At 39.2% G+C, this 25979-nt stretch overlaps 1 protein-coding gene across 1 annotated transcript in view; it reads left to right on the top strand.

The window, feature by feature from the left end:
- Positions 1 to 25348, top strand: part of TMEM182 (transmembrane protein 182) — a 53078-nt gene extending 27730 nt beyond the window's left edge. The window contains exons 4-5 of the mRNA XM_042930200.1: positions 7658 to 7795; positions 23130 to 25348. Of these exons, the coding sequence (XP_042786134.1) occupies positions 7658 to 7795; positions 23130 to 23350 (359 nt within the window). The 3' untranslated portion in view covers positions 23351 to 25348. The remainder of the gene's footprint in view (positions 1 to 7657; positions 7796 to 23129) is intronic.
- Positions 25349 to 25979: the final 631 nt, after the last annotated feature.

Below are 25979 nucleotides of genomic sequence, written 5' to 3'. Positions count from 1 at the left end.
TGTCTGAGGCAAGATAGCAAGTTTTGAAACATGAATAACACTTAAGTTTATCTTTAAACTGCAAATACAATATTTACATTTTTGTATACACAACAAAATAATCTATCAAAACACTACGAATTTGGAATTGTGATTGTGTGGGTTGACTTTTCCCTCTCCACTCTGTGTGGAAGGAGGTTTGATGTGTACATTGTAATATTACAAAATCAAGAGGAGGTTTGTTACTATCTTAACAGAACACGCTGTTCCGGCATGCAAAGGAAAAATCCATAAAGATAGACTTTGTTCTTGCTGGGTTCTCAGCTCCTGTAACAACGGCTTCTCACTAAAGCTTGTTTCATCTCTATCCCTACTGCCCGTTTTAGGCCCCACTTGGATTACTATGGCACCTACCTAACTGGTTTCCCTTCTTCTATTCTTTTTCCTGCCAGTTTGTCTCTGGACAGCTACAGGAGCGGTATTCTGATACAGGTGTGGCTATAATTTCTGATAACTGACCTTCAGGGGCTCCCTAGGACCAGTATGACAAGGACTATCTTGCTGAGTGGCACACAAGGCCTTGACGAGCTTTCTATCCCTCGTTTTCTGTTCCCTTCATCCATATGGGAAGCAGCTGCAGGGAGCTGTTTTCTGTTTGCTGATCCATGGAACTCTTTCCTACTGTGATTAGACTGACCTTCCCTCTTGCCTTCTGACAGTTCAAATAAGACCCAGTTCAACTAGAATAAGAACTGTAGGGCTTTACTCGTTACCATTCAGCCCTGAAATAGCGTCTTCTCTGGGCTGTGGTCCATCGGGCTCCATGATATTCTGTGCATACCTCTGCTGAGGCACCTATCAACACAGTGTGAAACTTACTTGTTTTTCCATCACTGGACTGAACTCGTGAGGGCAAGGAATGTGTCTTACTCTAGCAGGTTTTGGTGCCTAGAGAGCCATAGAAATATGTTTGCTAAATTAAGTAACTTATAGTTGTCAACAACACCCCCGTTCGCCAAGCAAGCCTGGCAGGGTCTCTCTTTGCGGTCCCTTGTAAGACGCCGGCTTGAATTACTGGATGGATGTGAATGTCTTGGAATGGAACTTCTTAAAAAAATAATCCAGAATTAAAACTTCAGGTTGCTCTATCATCAAAATTAATGGGTTTTAGTGCATTTTATTACATTCTTAGTGAAAAAAAATACTAACCATGTAGATGGAATTCAGAACAGATGCCAATTCTGCCATTAGCTTCCTGTCTGTGGTCTGTGGGAACCTGCACACATAGTGCAAATGTGTACACACACACACACACACACACACACACACACTCATACATATGCACACATACTGATGTGCACAGTTAATAGTCCACTTTATTTCATGGACTTCATTGTCCTACAGTTTTGGGTGATATTTCTGTTTTTTCCCTGAAGGATGCTTAGTAGATGTCTCCCTTCAGTTCCTAATTAATGTCATTTTGGAATTTGACTTTTAGGTATACCCAGGATATGAGCTCCTCTTGGTACATGTTGTAGTCTGAAATTTGAATTTGCAATGCAGTTAATACTCTTTATGTTATGTACTTTTTATGAGTAAAACACATTGTGAACATAGTTTTGCATTCCAAATACACTCTTATTTAACACCCTAGACAGTCTCTAATGACTGGTCTCTTTTCTCCACTAAAAAAGCAACAGGATAGTCCTCAAATGAAAACTACAAAGTATCATATGTGACTGAAAATATTATAAAATATGAAGTGACAAACAGGATATAGTGACATCACATTTCAGCATACCCGAGACTGATGATTTTTAATCTAGACCTACGAAGATGGAGTTACTAAGTAAATTGGTGGTGCAAGTAATACTGTCAGGGTAAAAGCTTCATCTATTGAGGAAAATAAGCTGAATACTCTAGAAGAACCATTCCTGTAACATCTGTTGTTACACTAATTACTACTCATCCTCATTACAACACCTGAACAAGGGACACTTTGTTAGGTCAGTTCGCCAATTTATTTAGAATCAACAGAACTCCATTGCTTTGAAAATAGCTGTTAATTCTGGACTTTCACAGATTCGGATGAAGCTTTCTTTTAATTAATCCAAATTATGATGATATAGATTACATGTAAATCTATTTACATTGTACATCTTGCTTCATGTTCTAATAGGAATTAATAGAAATCCAATATGGTTTAAGTTAAGCATTGAATTGTCCTTAATGGTTCAAATGGATTTTTAGAGATGTTTTCACTCGGCACAGTCCAAAGCTTTCAAAGACAAAACTTCACAGTTTTTACGGGCTCATATAAGGAACCAGGAAACAAATGAAGTGATCTCTGAGAAACATTCACAATCTAGGAGACTTAAATAATACAAACTACTGACCAAACAAAAACATGCTCCCTGCCAAAATTTAAAAGGTGTAGATATATTACAAGTGAACTCTTGTCCATCCTAGATCCATGAAATTAGTAAGATGTCTTTTATGTGTCAACTATATTGTTGACATTTTATTACAGGGTGAGTATTAATTAATACTAGTAATAGCAAATGTATATGAGTACTTACTGCATGCAGCTACTTATATTTTCTCAACTCTTTCTATAAACTTATGTGAAGGATATTATTTTCCATCTTAGAAAACTGTGGTCTATCAGAGTCACACAATTAGTAATTGGAAGGGCCCCAATATCATGTTTGACTCCCAAAACACATATACTTAATTCACTTTATGTTGAAGGTTCTCTGATTGCCTCAGGTTTACTTCGACAGTGAAAGAACCCTACCCAATTCCATGAGATGATTCTTAATTACGAGTGAACATTTTAATTCTGGAATCAAAGTGTGCCACATATGCAAACAAGGTAATATAATTAGCCAAGGAACAGGAAGTTCCAAAAGATTTTGAAATAGGCCTGAAGTTACGCACTTTTGAATGTTGAAACACAAGTGGAAAAATAAAGCACACAGCGACTGCAGTAAGGAAACTCACTTGGAAGCGATTTCTGTATGCTCACAACTCTCCAGGCGCGAGGTTCCCCCTTCCCTTAAATACAGATCTGTTGTTCCTGCCTTTTACACGGGACTCAGAATTAAAAGTCAGGCTATTTCGTTAGAGCAAATGACAGGACAGGAACTGGCAGCTCTCAGGAACGACAGCAACTCTGGGGAGCATTTATCTGCATTTCTGTCTTGCTCTCTTTCTCTCTCTCCCTCACCAGGTACTTTCTCTCCTTCTTTCAGTCCTTCTGCTCTTCTCTGTAGGGAGGCATGTCCTGCTGTTTCCGCCCTGTCTGTGGCCCAATTCATAATGCCTGCCTTCTTGTTCACATGTGGCTCTTTTGGACCCAATGACCAATGCTTCCTTCAACTTCAACCCTGCTACTAATCACCTCATGTTTCTAGCTTTCCGGTTCTGCAGGGATCACACTGATGAGCCCAACTCATCCTTACAAAACGTTGGTCATGAGGCATGGATCTGAAGTCACCATGTCTGAGCTGTCTTTTGTTCGGTGTCTGACCCCATTTGTTTGTATTTCAGGTATTTAGAAATAGAGTTACATGTTATAAAACATGCCCAATGCCTTCTTGGAGGTTAGGGGATGAGAAAACTTCCCAAGGAAGACGGTATGAGAGACCTTTGTCAAACACAACTTCTTTACTGCATCCTGTGTAGTAATCTAAAGGAATTTCCAAACATCGAAGTTACATAAAAGCAGTCTGTAAGGATCTCTGAGGGAAGTAATTCACTTTTCCTAGTATTGAACACAGTACTACCCGCTGCATAGTGTTAGGACAGTTTAAATAATAATGTGAATAAAAGCAACCACAAAATAAATGCCATTCATTGATCTCTTATTGTATGTTGCACACTTCCTATGCGTTATTAATAATTCCTCCAGTAACTGTAAAGGGTGGATATAGACATCTGTATTTTACAGAAGAGTTAGAGGTTCAGGAAGCTTAAGTAAGTAACTGGTCAGGAAACTTAAGTAACTGGTTATATCCCATGGAAGTGGTAAATACTCTAAAAGCTCTACTTCTTTACCATATTTTGCTGACAATATATTTTTGCATTTCAACAGGCAAGTATATTTTAAAGAAGTTAAGATGAGAAAAATACTAGACTACATTTATGCAGATATCCACCTTTTCTGTTTCACTTCCTTTTCCCTGAAGTTTCAAGTGAACCCTGGCGTCATTTCTTTCAACCTAAAGAAATCCATTTTCGCATGTCTTTACAGAACAGGTCTGCTTTGATAAATTCACCTTCATCCCTCAAAGATATCTTCACTAGAAACAGAATTCAAGGTTGATAGTTCTTTTCTTTTGGCACCTTGAAGATGTTCTACTGTCTCCTGGCCTCCATCATATCTGATGAGAAACTTCCGTCCTTGGGATTATTGTTCTCCTGCATTTAATATGTCATCCCCCACCCCCCCCCCCCCCACCTGCCTGTGACTACATTCAAAACTTTTTCCTTTATCCATGGTTTTCAGTGATTTTGTTATGTTTCTGGGCTAATTTTTTTTTTTTTTGTTTGTTTATTCCCTTTGGAGTTTGTTGAGTTTCTGTCATCTATAGCAAGTCTGGGAAGTTTTCAGGCATTATTTCTATGAATGTTCTTTCTGTACCAACATTATTTGCCTCTTCCTTAGGGACTCCAGTGACACAAATGTGATATCTTTTGATATTGTCTCTCAAGTCTCTGAGACCCTAGCTATTTTTGGTTCCAATCACTTTTTTTCTTCCTGTTATTCCAATTGGGATAATTTCTACTGCTCTCTCTTCATGTTTCGCCTGCTCGTTTTCATCTCCATTCTGCTCTTGAGTTCATTTCATGGATTTTAAATTTCAGATATTATACTTTTCATTTCAGTTTAGTTCTTTTTTTTAAAGACTCTATTTCTCTTCTAAGAATTTCTATCTATTCATTTCAACAGTGTTTACCTTAGTTCATAGCAAACGGTTCTAGTAGCTGCTTTAAAGTCTGTATGAGAATTCACACATCTGAGCCGTCTTTGGGTTGGCGTCTGCTGACTGCTCATTCCTTTGAGAATTGGTCAGATTATCATGGATGTTATATATCAAGTAATTTTGGATTATAGCCTAGACATTTTGAACATACATTGCTAGACCTTGCATACTGTAAAAACTTCTCTGGAGAATATTGATTTGTTGTTTGAAGGAGTGATCCGCCTGCATGTCTGTCCTTTTCTTCTGTGGGAGTCTTTGCAAGGTCAATTCTGTTTTCAAAGCCTTTGCTATGCTGTTTGGGTCTGCCTGGGATAATGTGCCCGTCAGGGCTCTGGTACTTGGGTGGTTTTGATACTGTAATTTGTTCTCAGAGCCTTCACTGCACTTCTCTGGGCATTTTCTGTGCATGCACGACTTGGGGAGTAAGCTCATCACTTGTGTAGATTCAAACACAGAATTAGAGATTCTCTTCTCTGGCTCCCTCTCATCTGTGGGGTTTCTCCCACACCCTCAGGCTTCCAAGGTCCACATTTCCAGTTTTTCTGGCTGGAAAGATTAGGTTTTCTGAGTTTTGGCCTCCAGAGCCATGGCCCAGTTCCATGCAATTGAAGCACAAAGCAGTGAAAGAAAAGAGAAAACCTCTCTTTTTTTTCCCTCACTCTTTGAAAATTGAGGGTTCCTTTTTCTCATTCTTATAGCAAAAGTGTTAAATTGTCATTTGGGATCGTAAGTGTCCATGCCTCCCCTCGGGTAGCAGTGCAGATCTACTTTTGAGGCCTTAAAGACAGGAATGGGAGAATAAAAAGAGAAGACTTCAACATGGGGACTTTCCCTATACTCTGGCTTACAGCAGCCCCCTTTTCTGCTGATCTAGTGAGAATGATGATCATAACTATGGGGATTTTTGTTTTGTTTTGTTTTGCTTTGTTTTCTGTTTGCACCTTTTACACTTTTACAAAGTTCCCAATCTGACTTGCCTTCAGGTCCAATCTAGGAAGAGAAAAAAAGGAAAAACTCAGAAAACTCTTCGTAGCCAATTTTATCTTTCCTTAAGGCTAGCTAGACTTCTCTCCTTAATCCACTTGCTACTGTTTACATTTCAGACTCCTCAGATAGTTGTTTGCCATGTGGGTCCACGTTTTAGTTGTGATCAGGGGAACAACAGAATGGGCTCCTTACTCACTGGACTGCCTCTAATTCACGTTTTCACCCCTAGCACTTGCCTCAGAACCTGTCACATGATAGACAATAAAGCAAATGAAGTGAATACAAATGTAAAAGGTGAGGCTCCCCAATTTGAAGGGAATATTTGTGTGTGTGTGTGTGTGTGTGTGTGTGTGTGTGTGTGTGAATGAAAATGTAAACCATGAAGCTTGCCAATTCTCTAGCAAATTCTGGTAGGACCTGGATGGCACATGTTTGGCTCACAGTCTACCACTCTTCCCATGCTCAGATATGATCAGCACTTCTCCACTGCTTGGCTGCCTGTGGAGCCTGAACACAGCCACAGAATATTCCTACACCACAGACCAGGAAGCCACTGTCAAGTGGACAGCACGGCATATGGGGGACAAGCCAGCCTTGTACCCGGGCTTTCAGATGTGTCCACACAAAACGTGCAGCCTGCCTTTCCCATTTAACTGCAGTGGCTTCTCCCTGTACGTTTCCACCTTCCCATCCTCTTTTCTGTAAGATTGCAGGTGACAGACGTGTTTTCTTCTTTGCCAAATGGGCTTGTGGAGAAAAATAAAATCTTTTTTTTTTTTTGCTTTCTTATATAAAGTCTATATTTTCATGAAAAAAGGTAACTTGACTAATGTGTTTCACAGAGCTTTCTCTCATTTATACCAAAAGGTACTTATTTTAGTGTTTTATCCCTTGGGAAATGATGAATTTGTTTAATAGATTGGTAATTATCCTGCTCAAAAATGATCATTAGAATTCCTCTGTATTTGATTACTATGTATCACCAAACGCACAATCCATTTATCACCAGCTGCATCCATTAATTCAGCCTTGCTGGTCCATGCATAAGAGACTACTCTAACTTCTCATTTTGAGTCTTTCTAAGAAAAATATTGGTAGAAAGTAGTATGCCTTAAATATATCGGACTTAAAATCTCAGTCTGTACAAATTTTTATTTTTATTTTTGCTTTCTATTTTTATTACCTGAAGACTACTTTCCAATGGCATCACAATCTAAACAGAAGTGTACTTTTTTGTTAGGGGATTGGAGTGATTATTACCTTCTAGTGATTATAGTGGTAGTAAGAGGCCATGTTTGTAAATGTGAATGCGTCTTCATGTCTTTGTACGTTTGGTATGGAACGCTATCTGTGACCCAATTAGATCCTTACTCAAAGGTACTCTTTCCAGAATTTTGGAATATCTCCACTTCTAAAATGGAAAATCTGGTCCGGAAAATGAGCTCCTAGAATATACTGAGCATGTGTGCGGTGCAAACACCGAGCACGAGTTGATTGAAGGTTGATATCATTGAGTATGGAGTTATCTAGTAAGGTTTCCCTTGGATTGTAATTCAGGATCTGTGGTTTGGGATTGTGCCCATCCGTGCTATGGCTGAAATCAGAACAATAAAGAGAAAAGAAACTGCCTGGTACAATCTAAGCGGTGTTCACAATCTAAGTTTGTTTTTCTTTTCTCCTTCACCCCACCCCCGGGTCTTCAGTTTACCGTGGTTTCTGGGCAGTCCTGATGCTTCTGGGGGTCATCGCCGTGGTGACTGCAAGCTTTCTGATCATCTGTGCAGCCCCCTTTGCGAGCCATGTTCTCTATAAAGCCGGCGGAGGCGGGTACATTGCTGCAGGTACGCACTGGGCAAAGGGTGTGATTTCCAGCCATGGGTTTCCTCCATATCTTCATATTCTCCTTTTCTAGTTTCAGATTTCAGGCTTCTAGTAGTGGTAATACAATGATATTTATATACGGTATTTCTTGAGCGCCTGCTACATGCTCCACAGCCTTTCCTCACTGTATCCATATTGTATTAAGAGGGCACTAGAAGGGAAATTAACCTGTTTACTCTCTCTGTAAAATGGGGTCATATCTGTAATATCAGGATGTGGGTGAACTTTTCTGGGTGATCTTAAAAGAGATAACCTCCTGATGATATTACAAACCGGCATCACAGGTAAAAAACATCTCTTTCTACAATGTCCCCATTCAGTTTTCTTAACTGTGGTTCATGGGCATTAGCGAAACACATTCTCTCCCTGGCAAAACCTGCGTTTGTTTTAGTCGGCTTTACAACTAGTGTTTTTAATGCCTGCTTATGGTGATCATAGCACAAATAGAAAAATAATCGACTAGGTGTGTCTTGTGAATGTTCCATCTTTTTCATTTAATTGGGAAGTAAAAGCCAGAAGTCTAATCTGAAAACATAAGTGCACAGGTGATTTGTAAAGATAACAGTTCTAGAAAATTAGACAAACTTCACTATAGTAAGACCAAATTGCACATGACTAAGCTATACTATAATGTCAGATAAGAAGGACAGAGTGTTTCTGTAGAAATGGTAATGACAGTAAAGAAACAGGATGGATAGCTTTGTTGTCTCTAAATCATTTCAGAGACAGCTCATCATGTGTTCCCTCATCATTTAATCGATGGTCAATTCACAGTTCCTTTGAGCACGCTTTTTACATAATATTGTACTTAATTCTGTAGAGGGAATAAAAACAAGAATAATCAGATATGGATCCTCCATTCAAAGACCTCAAAAAAAAAAAAAAAAGAAAAAAGAAAAAAACCCATCAAATCAGAGTCCTATTTAACCCATTCTTCATTCTTTTGTCTTATATTCAATTCTTTTCCTCACTGTTTTTTCAAGGACCTTGTTTCCAAGGGCCTGGATTTCTTCACAAAATTTACCTTTATAAAATAAACAATGCAGGGCTCCTGGGTAGCTCAGTCGGTTGAGCATTCGACTTCAGCTCAGGTCATGATCTCGTGGTCCGTGAGTCTGAGCCCCAGGTCGGCTCTGTGCTGACAGCTCGGAGCCTGGAGCCTGTTTCAGATTCTGTGTCTCCCTCTCTCTCTGCCCCTCCCCTATTCATGCTCGTTCTCTCTCTCTCTCTCTCTCTCTCTCTCTCTCTCTCTCTCTCTCTCTCTTTCTCTCTCTCTCTGTCAAAAATAAATAAACATTAAAAATTTTTTAAGGTAGGGGCGCCTGGGTGGCGCAGTCGGTTAAGCGTCCGACTTCAGCCAGGTCACGATCTCGCGGTCTGTGAGTTCGAGCCCCGCGTCGGGCTCTGGGCTGATGGCTCGGATCCTGGAGCCTGTTTCCGATTCTGTGTCTCCCTCTCTCTCTGCCCCTCCCCCGTTCATGCTCTGTCTCTCTCTGTCCCAAAAATAAATAAAAAACGTTGAAAAAAAAAATTAAAAATTTTTTAAGGTATACAATGCAGTGTTTTTAAATATGTTTCCAGAGTTGTGCAAATATTACCACTCTCTGATTCCAGAATATTTTTATCACCTCACAAAGAGACCTCATCATCTCCCATCTTTTTCTCCTTCTGGCCCTGAGTAAACAATCATCTACTTTCTGTCTCTGTGGGTTTGCCTTCTCTGGAAATTTCATATAAATGGATTCAGACAATGTGTGGCCTTTTGTGTCGGTCCATTTCAGTCTCATAACTTATAATGTCCTTTCCTTCATTCATAATTCCGTAAGACTAAACCCCTTATATATCTTAAAACTGACCATTTTCTGAGCCAAAATTTTTTTTTCTCCCTCAAGGAGGGAGGGAAAACCACATTCTACCTTTGCTTCATTCAAAGGTCTAGTGAAGGTTTATATTTTTCCATGGTCTTCCCAGAAATAGCAGCTGTCTGATAGAGTTTGTAAATATTTGTTTCTTCTCATTCCTTGCTTTTCTTTTTTAATCTTTTCCAATAAGGGAACTATGTACAGTTGACCCTTGAACAATATAGTTTGAACTGTTTGGGTCCACTTACACACAGATTTCTTTTTTTGATAAATACAGTACAGTTCTATAAATGTATTTTTTCTTCCTCATGTTTTTATTAGTGACATTTTCTATTCTTAGCTTACTTTATTGTAAGAATACGATATGTAATACATATACAAAGTATGTGTTAATCGACTGTTATCAGTAAAACTTCTGGTCGAGTAGGCTATTAGTCATTAAGTTTAGGGGAGTTAAAAGTTATAGGCAAATTTTCAACTGCAGATAAATTTGGGGGAGTTAAAAGATATAGGCAGATTTTCAACTGCGCATAAGGTCAGTGCTCCTAATGCTACATTGTTCAAGGGTTAACTGTAATAGCGTTAGTTTAGTACATATTATGGATAGCATAGTTGCTTTATACTCAGAAGTGCTCTGATCCTTGGTTTAGTCTGATCGAAGAATTATGTGTCTCTGTGTGTGTTTAGTGCTTTTGAAAAAGAAAAAGTTGGTCATTTTTAAATTGTACAAGAAAATAGTATATTCAGAGAATTATATTTGGCTGAGAACTCTATAGGAAGGTAAAGCATTTGATATATACTCCTATGCTTATGACCAGTGGGTTTTCTCTTTTCAATGAATCTTTGCTGTATGTGGGTATGGGGCTGAGGTCCTCCTTGCCAAGTCTTCATGCAATAGCCCCTAGGAATTGAGAGGTGCCCATGGTATTCTGGGACCCATTCTGAAAGCAACTGAACTGGACAATTATGAGGACACGTCCTTTCAAATTTGACTTTTAATTTTCTTCAGGGCAGAATTCTTTAGTGTTTATATAGGGCTATTTGTTTCCCCAAAACACAGAGAGATATTCTGTTGGATGGGACAAAATATTACTGTTCATTTTATTAGCTCGGGCAGAAAAAATGATGTTCCCAGGAATAACTAAAGTTTATGGTTCAGTGGCAATTTCCACAATGAAGCACAATTTTGTTAAGGCAGTTATGGGGCTAATAAATTATCCTGAAGCTTGAGTACTTTGATAGAAGAATTTGTAAAACCTTTTAATTGTCTATTATTGACATTCTCAGGTGATGTTAATAAGCAAGTTATCCTTTCAAAGCTGAAGATGGAAACTTACATGCTATGCTATAGGAACACTAGGAAAATATGTACTAAACACTAGGTTTTGGGGCCAGCCGGATTTTTGTGTACCACATTTAATATGGACCCATGCATATAATCATCTACTGAATTTAACAGAATTGAATTTATAATGCTTTCTTTGGTCAGATTTTATATTTTCAAAATGAAGAGATCTCATTCCATGCATCTGGTATTATACAATCTCTTTGTTTTTTTTTTTTTTTTTTTATGGGCCTCATCATTCGTTGCCTGAATCTCCCATGCTGGCCTGTGCCAATGCTCTGTGCTCTGCTGGGCAGTTAGTGACAGGTGCAGCTTGGGCCCAGGGTTGCCGTGGCAGCTTTATCAATGCCACAAACAAGATTGCACACTCTCTCTATTTGGACAGATGACTTTAGGACAGGGGATACCCAAATTCCAAATGGCCATTGCTGGCTGTGTGTGCATGTAGAAAGACTCCTTGGCATTAGCAAGAAGATTGCTTTGGGGCATTCCATGCATAGCTGAGTCATGCTGATGTCGCAGTTGTCGGTGTGAGTAAGGAGTGGGGTCCATGGTATTCTTCTTGCTCTGTCAACAGGCTCAGAGCAAAACTTAGAGGACATATGTGGCCACTCCTTGCAGCTGGGCAGATTCCTCTTCAGGCAGTCTCTGGCCATGTGCTCCCCAAGGAGGTTCGGGTATGAACCAAGTGCATGGTAATTGTCAGGATTGCTATATTACAGAACCTGTTTCAGTGAGTCTAATCATACACGCTACAATGTCTAAACAAGTGCTGAAATTTATTTTAATGTTGGCTCCCAGAGAACTTTCAGATCCAAAGGGGGCTGACACTGGTCTTCTTCTAACCCTGTGATACTGGAGGTTATAGGAAAGATCCAGGAGAAGTTAGAATGGGTAGGCATCGCATTACAAAACATTTAGGTTATATGGAGGAAATTATTATACCACAGAATATTCCTAGTGCCTGGGCAAAGTGATATCAATACAGGAATTGTTGTGCCTGAGTAAGACTTCTAAGTGAACAGGAAAGAATAATGACATGGTCTGGAAGTTCGGGGACACTGACATTGGGTGATAAGCCATAAAATGTAGAGATCAGCATCTTAGCAGCATATTAGGGTACAAAGATTTTTACTTTGTAAAAATTGAAATCACCTCTTCCTGAGTGACAAAGTGAGAGTATGTTTTTCTGCTGATTGTAGAGCTAGACTGAGTCCCTCCTGGGTAGAGGTGCCTGAAAAGCTTCTGAATCTTGACTAAATCCCTTGTGGGACCCTCAGGCTGGTGAGACTACGGGGACCTCTTAGAAGTCAGGAATATAGCAGCCTTTGTTTTAGTAGACCCAGGATGTATTAATGGAAGTAAATGGTACCTCTGCAGTGTAATTGGCCCTTTGGAACAATTAGTCCCCTGGAGGCAAAGTAGTGGTTTGACTCCCATCCCATTCTGTGACCACAGAGTTACCTAGACAGCTGTTGCCCAAGCTATTACTGGTCACCAGGGATACAAACTGAGTGAGTTGGGGTGAATTGTATAAATCCTCTGCCATGTGGGATAAACCGCCTGAAGCACATCCCTCCACAGCTCATCCCTGCTCCCTTCAGATCTGGAGGGCAGTGCTTTCTAAAAGCGTAGTGATGTGAACCCTTTTTAAAAAGTAGCATAAGAAAGGTGAGCGGATATGAAGGGAATATAAAATTCAGAATCCAAAATACAACATAAAATACTGAATCAGAGTTAAATCGGATTTGTGGTTTGTTTTCCTTTTTCTTTCAAAAGGTCAATGGAATTTGTAGTAGCTCATCAGTTAAGCACATGTATTTCTATATGAGATAAGATAGATGTCATGGTTGCAAACTACAAGATACTTTTTTACCTGAATCCTAGAAAAAATAGGTCATAAAGCCAAGGGGCATATTTCAGATGTTCTCTCTCTCTCTCTCTCTCTCTTTTTTTTTTTTTTTTTTTTGGCTGACAGTGAACACGTGGCTTCCAGGAAGTACTCAGTGTCATTCCTTGCTTCTCACGTCTTCCTCCAGATAAAGCAGAGCAAGAGCAGAGTATGTGGAGGAAACAGAAGACCATGGGCAGGAAGGGATTAGGGAAGAATTGCTGACGGTCCAGAGGCAGGCGCTCTAAACTTACAGGCATACGCATCTCCCTGCTTGCACCTGCTGTCTCCATGTCTATATAGTGAGAGATCCAGGCTATAAACAGCCACTTAACCCTGGACAAGCAAAGGGGCCTCTGTGTTAGCCTAACAGACCTGGAAGACCGGCAAATGCTTGCCAGAATGGCTTTTCTAGAGCTTCTGGGTCTTTCCTAGTGCACCAGAGGTAGGCTCTTAGGAGAGGATCACAAACATGACCTCCCAGTGGGGAACAGAATATTTTACCAAAGTCCAGGACTTAACATTTTATTCATAGCTGTGTTTTGTTGGAGGCGAGTGGAGGAGGAAAAGAAGGGGGGACTAATGAAAACTGTAGGATACTGATACATCAGCCAGATATACTTCTTATAGTAGAATTAGTGTCTCTGATTTTTATGAAATACAGAATGACAGCTTGGATTTCTCTTTTGCTCAGTAAAAATGCTTAGTACACGAGATCTGCTTTCTAAGTACCTGCTTCGTACTTGCTGTGACAACTTTCTAGAAGTACTTGCCTTGTCCTCTGGATTTGTGCCTTCAGTTGTAATATTTGGGAATTTGTTCAGGGAAAGTATTGTTTTGGATACTGATACTATTATAATGTGGGAAGGCCTCCCTTCAAATTTTGATGTGGAATTTTAAATATCCTCTCTATGACATTTCATGTAAACGTCAAGTGCTGGAATAAGTCAACCTTGGTCGATACTACATAGGAAAGAACTCTGAAGAATTTTTATTTACAAGAATACTTTAAAAACTTATTACTTTTCTTTCTTGGATACTTCTTTGAAAGTTTATTTTTTCCCACGTGGCCTTATCAGTTGGAATGTGTGTAACAGGCTGTTAGGACCAGACGTGTCCTGGCTCAGTTTCGAACAGGGCACCACTGTGGTAGGTATATGATGCTGGAGTGAAGGGGCAGGTCCCCAGAGGAGAGTTCAGAAGGGATGAGTGAGACCCAGGTCTGCGAATCTCCACCACCCCAGCCACCTGAAGGCTGGGAAGGGACGAGGAGTGTGAGGAAGAGAGCTCTTATGCTCCTGAGTCTCCACCCTGAGCTTGGTGTGTATGTGTGTCCTCGTTGGAGACTTCCAGGGTGATGGTCCCGCTACTGCCCAGATAAACCTAGGGTATGAGAGCTCAGTTCAGTAATAGTGTTACTGGGACTTTCTGGAAAACCTTGGATTGCAAACATGAATAAATGCTCTCCATAACCTTTTAAAAATGCATCTGTGTGGTTCCTTCTGAGAACTAGAGCTACAGCCTGGCAGATGAATGCTTTTACTCATACGTCATTGTATTTTGGGAGTATAATTAATCACACCAAAAGGGAATTTTCAGATGTGTAGGGTGACAAGATCCTTTCCTGTTTATAAATGGCATCTCTGGTGTGGGGTTAGATTTTGGTATGGTGGGAAGGCAGAATGAGTTTCCATCACTTCATTCTCCTTTTTTAAAGTATGTGTATCATTAACATCTGTTATTAATTTAGCTAGGAGGGACTCAGTTTCTTTCCAAATATTCTGTTTTGTTCAACATCCTTCCCCCAAATAGTCACGTTGCTCAGAATAACTAGTAGTGCATGAAAAAGGCGTATTGCCTTTTTTAGTAAAATTTTTAGGTATTTTCTGAGGCCTTTTCCCCCCTTTATACTTACTTGTAGGAAAGAGAAGCACATTAGATACAGACTCCTCCAAATGACCAGATTGACATATGCTAAGAGTCTGTCATAGAGATTTCTATAACTAAAGTGCTGTTGGGGAGGGACAAGAAGTTTGCTCACTGGATACTTAAAGCAGAAAATGTCCTTAATATATAGAAGGGAAGCAAAAGATATTAATATATAAAAAAAGGAAGGGGCAAAACATAAGAGACTCTTAAATAAGAGAACAAACTCAGGGCTGCTGTAGGGGTTTTGGGTGGGGGGATGGGCTAAATGGGTAAGGGGAATTAAGGAAGACACTTGTTGGGATGAGCACTGGGTGTTATACATAGGGGATAAATCACTGGAATCTACTACTGAAATCATTATTGCACTGTATGCTAGCTAACTTGGATGTAAACTAAAAAATAAATAAATAAAATTTTTTAAAAAGGGGGAAAAAAAAGAAAAAGAAAATGTCCTTAATATATAGAAGTGAGCATAAGTCTGGATTCACCTGTTACCCTTTCTGAAATATTCAGCAATGGGCCTGCGGGGTGACTGGTGCCACCTGGTGGAGCATTCTAATAAGACATGGGCACTCCCTCACTTCTGAAATCTCAGAACTGGAAGGCACCATGGCAGTTTATCTTCTTGCCTCTTGGCCAGTCCTGAAATAGCCCAGTCATATGAGAAGCTCTGATGCCTTAAAAGATTTCAGAGAATAATATTTGCTAGCTGTTAGCAGGAGCTCATGCCAAAGCTCAATAAAAACAATGATAATAACCAAACTAGCCCATGCCTGTTATATGCTTGTCCTGTTCCAGACACCTTGCTAAGTGTTTTACTTCCATTCATTCTCCATGACTGCTCTCTGTGGGAGGCACTGGCACCATCTCTATTTTACCAGCAAAGACCCTGAGACAGAGACAAGTACAGAACTTTGTCAAGGTTGCTCAGCTGGGAAAGTGTGAAGCTTTCTAACCTGTGTACCTTTGAGGTCAGGTTTAAACCAGGGCAGTCAGAATCCAGGCCTGTGCTGTTCAGCCGCTTGCTGCTTAGTGAGTGTGACTGTGAGTAAATACTTCCGTGGAGTTAAGCGAAAACCGCTTTCCGGATGAAATCCCTAATGACTTGTATGGATGGATAAACCCTCATGATCATTCTGTATCAATAACTCTTTCTCGAGAGAGAACAGACTATCGGATACGCAGAATGTTTAATGCCTATGATGATCATGCCAACCTAAGAAAGTAATGAATATTTGGGAAATCTGATAGACATTGTATCGGTTTGGTTGAGTAAATAAAAACATGAGGCCAGATAATGACAGGGAAGGGACAAAGCCATTTGTCTAAGGAGATGTAGCCATCACTTCAAGATTCTATGTTTGAGTTGGAGCATCACAAACCAAAATATTCATAGTGGTGGCTTAATTCATTATCCCCAAGACCTAGAAAGAACCCAAGTGGTCACCCATAGATAAATGGATGAGTAGAATGTGGTCTGTTCCTACAATGGGACAGTGCTCAGCAGTAAAAAGCTGGGAATGGCTAGCACATGTACAATGTGGGTGAATTCTCAGTCATCATGTTGAGTATGAACAGCCAGAGACAAAAACTGCATGTGGTCATGCTTTCATTCCTATGGAGTTCTGAGGGCAAAACTCTGCTATAGTGATAGATGCTTTGGGTGAGGGTGTGAGGAGGCATGAAGAACCTTTCTGTAGTGACAGTGATGAATATGTTCTGTTTTCAATGGACTGTGGCTACACTGATGTTTACATTTATCAAAGCTCATCAAACCATACACTTAAAATTTGTACATTTTTCTCTATCTGAATTATACCTCGGTTTTAAAAAAAAATGAAAAAGAGAAACAATGAGCCTGGAATGCTTTTTACACATTGGAACAAACTTCAAACCGTTGGGGCTTAATATAATACTTTCAAATATGAGTATGGGATAAGTTAAAACATGTTTGTATGAAAACTGTTTATGAATCTTCTGCAAAAGCCCCTTTTGGGGACTTTGTCAGTCATGCTTCTCAGTGTCCCTATGCAGAACAAAGGAGGCATTCGTTATGTATTTCTTGATTAATTGCTGTGTTTCCTTTTAGAAAATGACAGTAAATACATTGCTTTTTGTTTCATTTTTGTTCTTTCTTCTGGGCATGTCAGATCCACAGTTGCCATGCTATCCTTTGTACTCTTACCACACTCCAGATTTTTTCTTCATTTCTGTCATTAGCATGAACCCTCTCCCTGCCCTCCAGGGAACTCCACCTAGAAAAGTAACCTCATCTCCCACCAGCTCCTTGGAATATTTTCTCTATATTGTAGAATGTCTTTTGAATGTCTTCAGCCTAGTGTGTTATACCTGCTATCAGGGTGTATCAGGGTGGCCGTTTGTGTTATGCCACAGGCTACTTTGACCTTGTGGCAGTTGACTATTGCAGACCTCATTTTCATCTTCTGAAAATAGATGCAAGAAGCAAGCTGAAGCTATCATCCTAAATTTTTTTTTAATGTTTATTTTTGATAGAGAGGGAGAGACAGAGAACAATAGGGGTTGGGGGGTTGTACGCAGAGAGAGAGGGAGACACAGAATCCAAAGCAGGCTTCAAGCTGTCAGCACAGAGCCCGATGCGGCGCTTGAACCCATGAACCATGAGACCATGACACGAGCTGAATCAGACACTTAACTGACTTAGCCACTAAGCACCCCATCCTAAAATGTTTTGAAGCTTACTTTGTAGTTCTGTGTAGATTCCCTTGCTGAATATTGCCCTGTCTCTAGAATACATGCATCCTCCAGGTAGAGAAAAGGCAATTTTTTTCTAATTCTAATTTACTGTTCACTTCAGCTTTCTACATAATGCATTTTTTTGACTACGGAATTCTGTGACATTTTCAGTGCCCAATGAAAGCTGAAATGAGTTGCCACTGAATTTGTGTGGGAGCATGACACAGAGAGGCCAATGGAAGCATCTTGAGTTTATGATTCTTTCCCAAGTGACCAATAGCTAATTGTGATTCAAGTTGTTAAAACACATTTCAAGGGGTGCGTGGGTGGCTCAGTCAGTTGAGCGTCCGACTTCTGCTCAGGTCATGATCTCACAGTTCGTGAGCTCAAGCCCCGCGTCGGGCTCTGTGCTGACAGCTCAGAGCCTGGAGCCTGTTTCAGATTCTGTGTCTCCCTCTCTCTCTGCCCCTCCCCACTCGCATTCTGTCTCTGTCTCTCTCAAAAATAAATAAACATTAAAAAAAGAAGTTTTAAAACACATTTCAAGGCAGTTCAGTTACATCTAAGCAGTTAAAGATCAAGCTTATAGTTTTTCAGTAACTCCAAAAGGCTTTTGTTTTTTAATACAAATATGTCTATTTCTAGGCAAGGATATAGGGGTTTGACATTTGCCTGTCTTTTTGAAGAGTTTCCATTCTTGTGGCTAACTTTTCCCTAGGACTACATTTTTAAATTTGTTTTTTATAAGATAGTATATAAAATCTTCATAGTATGTCTTATTTTTCCATACTTTTTTCTATGAAATATTGAGGACATGTAATTTTATTTTTCAGTCTGTGACTTGGTGTTGGGGAAAATTCTTTTGTATTTTTTTTCCACATTGTGATCATTTCCATATTGTTAATCATTAGCAATTGTGTTCCTGATGGCCATTTGTGACTAAATTTTATGTGACTTTTGTTTCAGAGAAAATGCTTTCCAAATTGAATTTTTGATATTTTTTAATTTTTTTAATGTTTGTTTATTTTTTAGAGAGAGAGAGAGAGCGAGAGAGAGAGAGCAGGGGAGGGGTAGAGAGACAGGAGAGAGAAAGAGAGAGAGAGAGAGAGAAAGAGAATCCCAAGCAGACTCCATGCTGTCAGCACAGAGCCCCATGTGGAGCTCGAAGCCATGAACCATGAGATCATGACCTGAGCCAAAATCAAGTTGGATGCTTAACTGACTAAGCCACCCAGATTCCCTGAATTCTTGATATTTAGAGGGAAAAGTTTTCAACTTCGTAAGAGAATCCGTGTGAAATCATAAGTTTAATGGCTCTTCCTCACACTGCTAATTAATAAGGGAACCAACAGGTTCTTGTGACTTATTTGTCCATGATTTTATTATCACAAATCTTCATGGGTTTTGGTACCTTACTTTGATTATGCCTCCAGTGAGTTCTTTTATGAATTTTTGTTGGTCTTCCAAAAACTAGGTATTTTTAAATTTAATTGGAAATAAATCATGCTTTCAAAATATGACCAAACTTAAATCTAACTTAATTTTAGAAGTAAATTATTACCTAAATACTAGCAATATTTTCTATTTCTGCTAAAATCATAGTGGCAGGTGAGCTTGAAATGCAAATCACTTGTTGCTCAAGACAGTTATTAGTTATATTTTCATGAATGAGAGTCCTTTAAGATATCACGGGATAATAATTAAGATTTTTCCATAGTATTTTGCTGTTAGTATTCTCCCAGATGAGACTCTCCACTTGGTAGGTGAACCGGATCAGTAATACTACTGTTCAGTAATAGTCACAAATAAAGTTGCGGAAAGAAGATGTATCTTGCTACATATATGAACACACATACCCTCCTCCCATTCCCCCATGTATATAGAGCATATATATGCTCTTTATAACACGCATAGCCACAGATTCCCACTACACTTTTTTTTATTCGTTCATTTTGGTTTTTGTTTTGAAATATTTTCACATTTACATTGAACTTGAAAGTCTCTTCACCCAGAGACTCCATTCACGTTTCACTAACCATCTCAATAATGTCTTTCACAGCAAAAGGATCCAGTCCTGGAACATGCTTTGCATTTAGTAGTTGTGTCATTCGAATCTCCATCAGACCAGAATAAATCCTAGGTAGACCTTCATGACTTTGACTCTACAAGAGTACAGGCCTGTGATTTTCTACAGTGTTCCTGAGTTGGCGTGTCTGATGTTTTCCTACGGCTGGATTTAGGCTCTTCATTTTTGGCTGCATCGCAGCAGTGATGCTGTGCTGTTCTCATTGTGTCTAACAAGGTGGTTAGTGACATGAATATGTCATGCCACTGGTGATGTTCACTTTGATCATTTGAATAAGGTGATATTTGCTAGGTTTCTTCAGTATAAAATTACTGTTTTCCCCTTTACAGATTGATAAGTGTCTTGTGGGAAGAGACTTTGAGCCTGTGTAAATATTTATTTCTCATCTACATTTCATTTACTAGTTTTAGCATCCATTTTTGTTTCTTGCCTGAATTATTACTTAAATGATTGCCAAATGGCAATTTCTAACTCAACTATTCCTTCTACATTTATAAGTTAGCATTCTGTAAGGAAAAGCTTTCCCATCTCCCTGCTAATTTATTTATTCATTTATTTATATCACTGTGGGCTCAGATTTCTATTTTATTCAGTGAGGTATAATGTACCATTCCATTTGTTGTTTGATAGTCAGATTGCCTCAGAACTGTCTGGGGAAGTCCCTGAAGCTCACTTCTGAAACACTCCCACAATTCCTTGAGCACATCTGATGTTCCTGACTTACCTGGTACTTTCTGTCCCAGCCTGGATACAACTATTTCTTTGAGATGCTTGGGTCTGATATTTAGAAGCGAAGATCTGGATACTTGGTATGTTCCATGCTACTGGGGTGTTACTGCTCTCAGACCCTCTCAGGGAAAAGAACCAGGTAATATATGTAGGCATATACACACGGGTATATTTTAACACACACACACACACACACACACACACACACACACACACACACACACACTTTTACTTCTCTATTATCTATCTATCCATCATCTATCTGTCTATCTACCTAGAACCATAAATTCACACTGATATATTTAACTCCAAACAAATAGAATAGAGTTTATTCTAACTTTTCCCCTTTCCAAATTTGTAACTCCCCTTTCAGGCGGTGAAGAACATGATTCCAACTAACCTCAATATATTTATTTGTTTCATCAGTGTACCTCTATGTAACAGTCTCCTGATTCCTCTGTTGGCCAGATGTCTCACGCAGACTCCCCATCATAAATTCTTACTTTTCAATGTCTGTTAGTTCATTTTCTTTCTGTCTGTCTCTGTCTCCATGTGCAAGTGTATACATGCACACATACACACACTGGTATAAAACAGTGGCGATTTAATAGGTAAGGAAACTCTGTCTTACCCCATGGGAAGATATAATTATAAACTGGTATGATATGAATTAAATGGACAGTATCCTCAGTTGGTGAACAAGTTAAAGACTGCAGTGATAGAAATGCCTATTTTCATTGCTTTCAGGATGCAAATGCTCTTGAATAACAGCAGTTTTTAAGTATATTTTTTAATATTTAAGTATATTTTCAGTATAAGTTAATTCTTCCTTATAAAAAATCTCCACATGATTACCTGCAATGTGTTTTTTTGAATACTCTAAATTCAGTAATGAGTTTTGTAACTTTTGAAAGGATATACAAATAAGGCTTCTAGTTTTTCACAAAGGCAGTTTTCTTTTTTTTTTTTTTAATAAAAATACCTGAAAGCACAAGAGATTCATATGACGGAAGAGAGATAAAGAAACATATCCGCAAATAATAACAAAGGTTTGCAGTGTGTTTGCATAAGGCAAATGGTATGCAAATAACTAAGCCAAACTTTTACATTAGGAGAGAACGGTGTCTATATATTTGCAGGAAAATGTATTGAAATGCACAGAGTTGCTCGACAACACATGGCCTTGCCATATTGTTGTCAACATCTGAGGTACGGCTCTGCGAGGAGTTTGCTCGCCGGCTATGACTTTACTATTTCTCTCTGACATCGCTGTTGTTCGGTGGTTAAATTGCACTCTTCTGTGCTGCCGTATTTGCATTTACATTACAGACCACAGTGTGAAGGATGTTTCCTATTAGTGAAGCATCTATGTTGATTCTTCATTGCTCTGTACTTTGTATCACGATTATGAGAAAGTTTGAGACTCACCTCGGCATATTTATGAGCCCTTCTTCTTTTGTGAGTGCTTCTCAAGATTCTTTATGCAATTGATGGCCCAAGAGAGAGAGGGCATCCTAAATACTGTAGGAGCACAATCAACTGGGGAAGGGTGATTAATGGCTAGGCTCCTAAAAGCTACTGTGTCCTACCAATATGCCACCATCTCTGCTCTCAGTCCCAGGGTTATGTTTACCTTTCAGACTGACTGGCAATTAGAATATGGAGATTTGATGCCTGATGCTTCTGTTCCTTAATTCAAAAACTAATAGGTCCTTGACAGGTTTGGATTGAACTTTTGAACAGCTAGCAAATGACCTCAAGTATATTTTGCTTAGGGACAGATTTGAATCCTTCAGGCTGCGTCCTGCTCCGGATCTGTCACTAGTGAGTGAGTCAGCCAGCTGACTCACCTGGGTCTGCAGCTCAGAAGTGCTGCTCCCTTCTGTTTTTTTTTCAGTAGCTGCCACATGGAAAAGTATATGCTTTGTGGTGTTCTCAAATTTTAGCATCCGTGAAGCTCTCCTGTCATATTGCTCCCTCCCCACATCCCCACATTCTTTTTACTTCCTTTCTTTTGTTTGGTAAGACTCTTGCTCTTAAACCTGTGGTTTTATAGTCCACTGAACTTTTTCCAGGCAATGTTTCCTTTATGCCGTGATCCATCTTACCGTATGTATTTCAATTCGAAAGAATCATGTATATTCTTTTACATTAGTCCAGTGCTTTCATCTCCGTTCTTGTCTGGTACTCACTTCAGCTTCTGTTTTCATGGACACAATTACCCATAGCACCAGTCAGCTGTGTTATAATAACATAACAACAGTCGGAAAGACCTGAGCTGAAAATCAGCTCTGAAAACTGCTAGTTAAAACCGAGGGATAATGGTACCTATTTTTACCAGTTTATTGTATACAGCAATAAATAATATATTACAGTGCTCACCCCAAACCAGACATACAGTACAGATGGGAAATGTTAGAAGAAATTCCACCAGGCAGGATCTTTGACTCTTATGTTCACAAACGCCTAATACAGAGCCTGGCATACAGTAAGTACTCAGTAAATGCATGACAGCTGTTGCCATTGTTCTTATGTTGCCATAGCTCTCATCTCAACGCTTTGAAAATTAAAGATAGACAGTGTGCATATAAGACACATAAATAAAAAGTCTGACACAAAGTAGGTGACTTGGCTAGGATGCTATTTTTAGAGACATATCATCAGGCAAATGATTGGTTAGCGTTCTTGGGAAAACATCTTCATAAAGCCTAAAGGTCTTTCGTTTTGTCCTTCCCAGGCATCCTGTTTTCCCTGGTGGTGATGCTGTATGTCATCTGGGTCCAGGCAGTGGCTGACATGGAAGGCTACAAAAACATGAAAATGAGAGACTGCTTGGAGTTCACCCCTTCTGTTCTCTATGGCTGGTCATTTTTTCTGGCCCCAGCGGGGATATTTTTTTCTTTGCTAGCAGGATTACTATTTCTAGTTATTGGACGGCATATTCAGATACATCACTAATCAAACAGTTGCCTCCCATGTTTTCTTGAGCAGATTCAGATACATCACTAATCAAACTGTTGCCACCCATGTTTTCTTGAGAGGTTTTAGAAGAGAGAATTTTTTTTTTTCATTTTGTTTTGGTGATCCCAGCATAGAATTAGTTGGTGAGCTATTTAGTTGCTATTTGAAGTTCACTTTTATATTTTACTTGTGACTTCCCCTAATAGGAAGGTCCTAGAGTCTTTCCCAACAGCCACATGTGTCCATCTCACATAGGTGCTATCAAGAACCTAGTTCTGTAAGGAGCAGGTAACATGGGCCTCCCTTTCATTGCACCTGTTAAAGCTCACGCAGGTTACAAAGGCCTGTTAATGGCATAACACCACCACCTGGGCCAGTGAAGCTTTGATTGAAAGCTTCCTTCTTGGCGTTCACTTCTGCTGCTATTAAAAAAAAAAATCTTTGGAGAATAATTAAGAACGGAATACAAATGTTGTCAGAGAACTTACTCCATTTCTTCTCCACACACATGTGTATCCCCATACACATTCACTGACTCCTGTGAGCCAATTATTTATGCCTTAAAAATAGATAGCAGTGTGCTATCAGTTAAACACATCGGCTGAAATGGGCCACAACCAGACTGAGAATGTGTGCTTATTCCACATTCTCCCCAACAGTGGTTTGGTTACTTACTTAATCACTTAGGTTACTTAATTGTGCATGCTTGCATAAACCTTAAACTATGTTTAAAAGTGGCAAATCTGCACTGCCAAATTACATATGATGCAGACTGGGTTTTCACGAGCTCAGTGGATTAATTATATGTAACATGGCTGAAAATATGTAACAACCAAGCACCTTAGCTTAGTTCAGAGTTCTGTTTGATATTTTAAAATTCCTATTTAAAATTATAGGCTAATATGTTCAGCATGTGAAAATTTATTGATGAAATGTGCTTTTAATATGCACTAGCTATAAACTTTCAAAATATTTCCACATGAAATAATAGCCTTGCTGTATTAAAGACCATGAAATAGTAACTTTCCCCAAGATTTTCTAGGTTGTAGTTCTTCTGATAATTTGATTCCCTTAATTATTGTCTCTCAGTTCCTTCATCTTTACAATAGGTATTTTAACATTTACAGATCTGCTATTTCCTTTAACCTCCTGGAAGAAAACTTTGTGCTGGTTGGTGAATAATTCTTTCTTACTTGCTAGTGTAGACATGTAGATGTTTTGCATATCAAAGATGTTTGTTTGGCACTAATTTTCATTGAAATCAAATCCATCTGAGAAGCCCACGTTGCATTTGCATCTTGGAAACCTCCACCAAGGAGCAGTTTGGTGTTGGTGAGGGAACAGAGAACCTGTGTGGTATGAGAGCTTTGTTCTGGACACAGCATTTTGCTCTGTGGCCCTTGTGAATACCTAAGGCAGGACTCAGAGACAAATTAAGAGTGACCGCCGAGAAGATGCTGTGGGATAGAGGGGCTATTGCTTTCCATTCCTCGGTTCCCCTGATGGAGAGATCGCCTGTCTTCTTACACATCTATCCTTTCCATTAACCTGTTTCAGTGGGAGGGATTTCTGGAGGGATCGCCACCGTCTGAGGTATCTGCAGAATCATGAGGGCATTTTAATGTTTAGTGACAGGATTCGCATGCAATAAAAACCAAACACAAGAATACAAGACAAAAAAAAAAGCTTCAGGGGTTTAACTGGTTTCTCAAACATCTGAGTTATATCATAAATGTTTTTTGTGATCCTTGCCTTTGTCTTTTTCTGTTTTCATTTTTATATTGCTCCGTTTACTTTGCTTTTGGCTTGATTATTAGAAAAATAATTATGGGTTCTGTTATGCATATTTGCTGTGATATTAAGTTATGGCATGCCATTAAGTTTTCCAGACGATGCTAGATGTATTTGATTAGTTCATGTCATCTGTAAATACAATTCCTTTTTGTAGAACTTTGGAATGGAGCCTTTTTTCTAGTGTATTATGTGTCATTTAAATTTCACATACAAGCTGCTTTCAGTAAAGGTTTGAATATTTATAAATTTCAGATGGTTATCCTCGTTTTCTAATACACTTATGCGGCTACCATATATTTATCACAAGGCAATTGGCTGAATATCTGATGTGTATGACACTTTTACACAGATACACACTTTGGAAGTATTTCATAGTTGTAATGCATCAATCACATTAATTCAGATGCATTTCCCCATCTACTTACCAGCAATCTGCGGAAGGAAGGAAGGTGAGTTCTGTGTGCTGTGTCTATATGTAAAATATACTTTAAAATAGCAGAAATATGCAGTATATTCTCGTAACAGCCTCATGTGTGATTTGGGATAGTGTATTTGCTTCTATTCGGTGTACTGATTAATTTTCAGAAGCTTCCAAATAATATGTCAAAACCCTTTGTAAGTGTGTTGATTTTGCATCATAAAGTTTCAGTGTAACAAATGAGATGTCTTTTTGGTGCCATCCTGGAAGGAGTGAAGTAAGAGGGCAGTTCCTCAAGCCCTTGGACTTGGGGAAAGCTGTTGTCTTTCCATACTGTATTTGCTCTGGGGGTTCAGTTTGGTCGGGCAGCAGGTGGTACATGCACTGGAACTGGATGGAAAAACTGTGCAGAGA

The sequence above is a fragment of the Panthera leo genome, chromosome A3 (genome assembly GCF_018350215.1).
Source record: "Panthera leo isolate Ple1 chromosome A3, P.leo_Ple1_pat1.1, whole genome shotgun sequence".
NCBI classification, from domain to species: domain Eukaryota; kingdom Metazoa; phylum Chordata; class Mammalia; order Carnivora; family Felidae; genus Panthera; species Panthera leo.
This window is presented reverse-complemented; position numbering and strand designations above follow the sequence as displayed.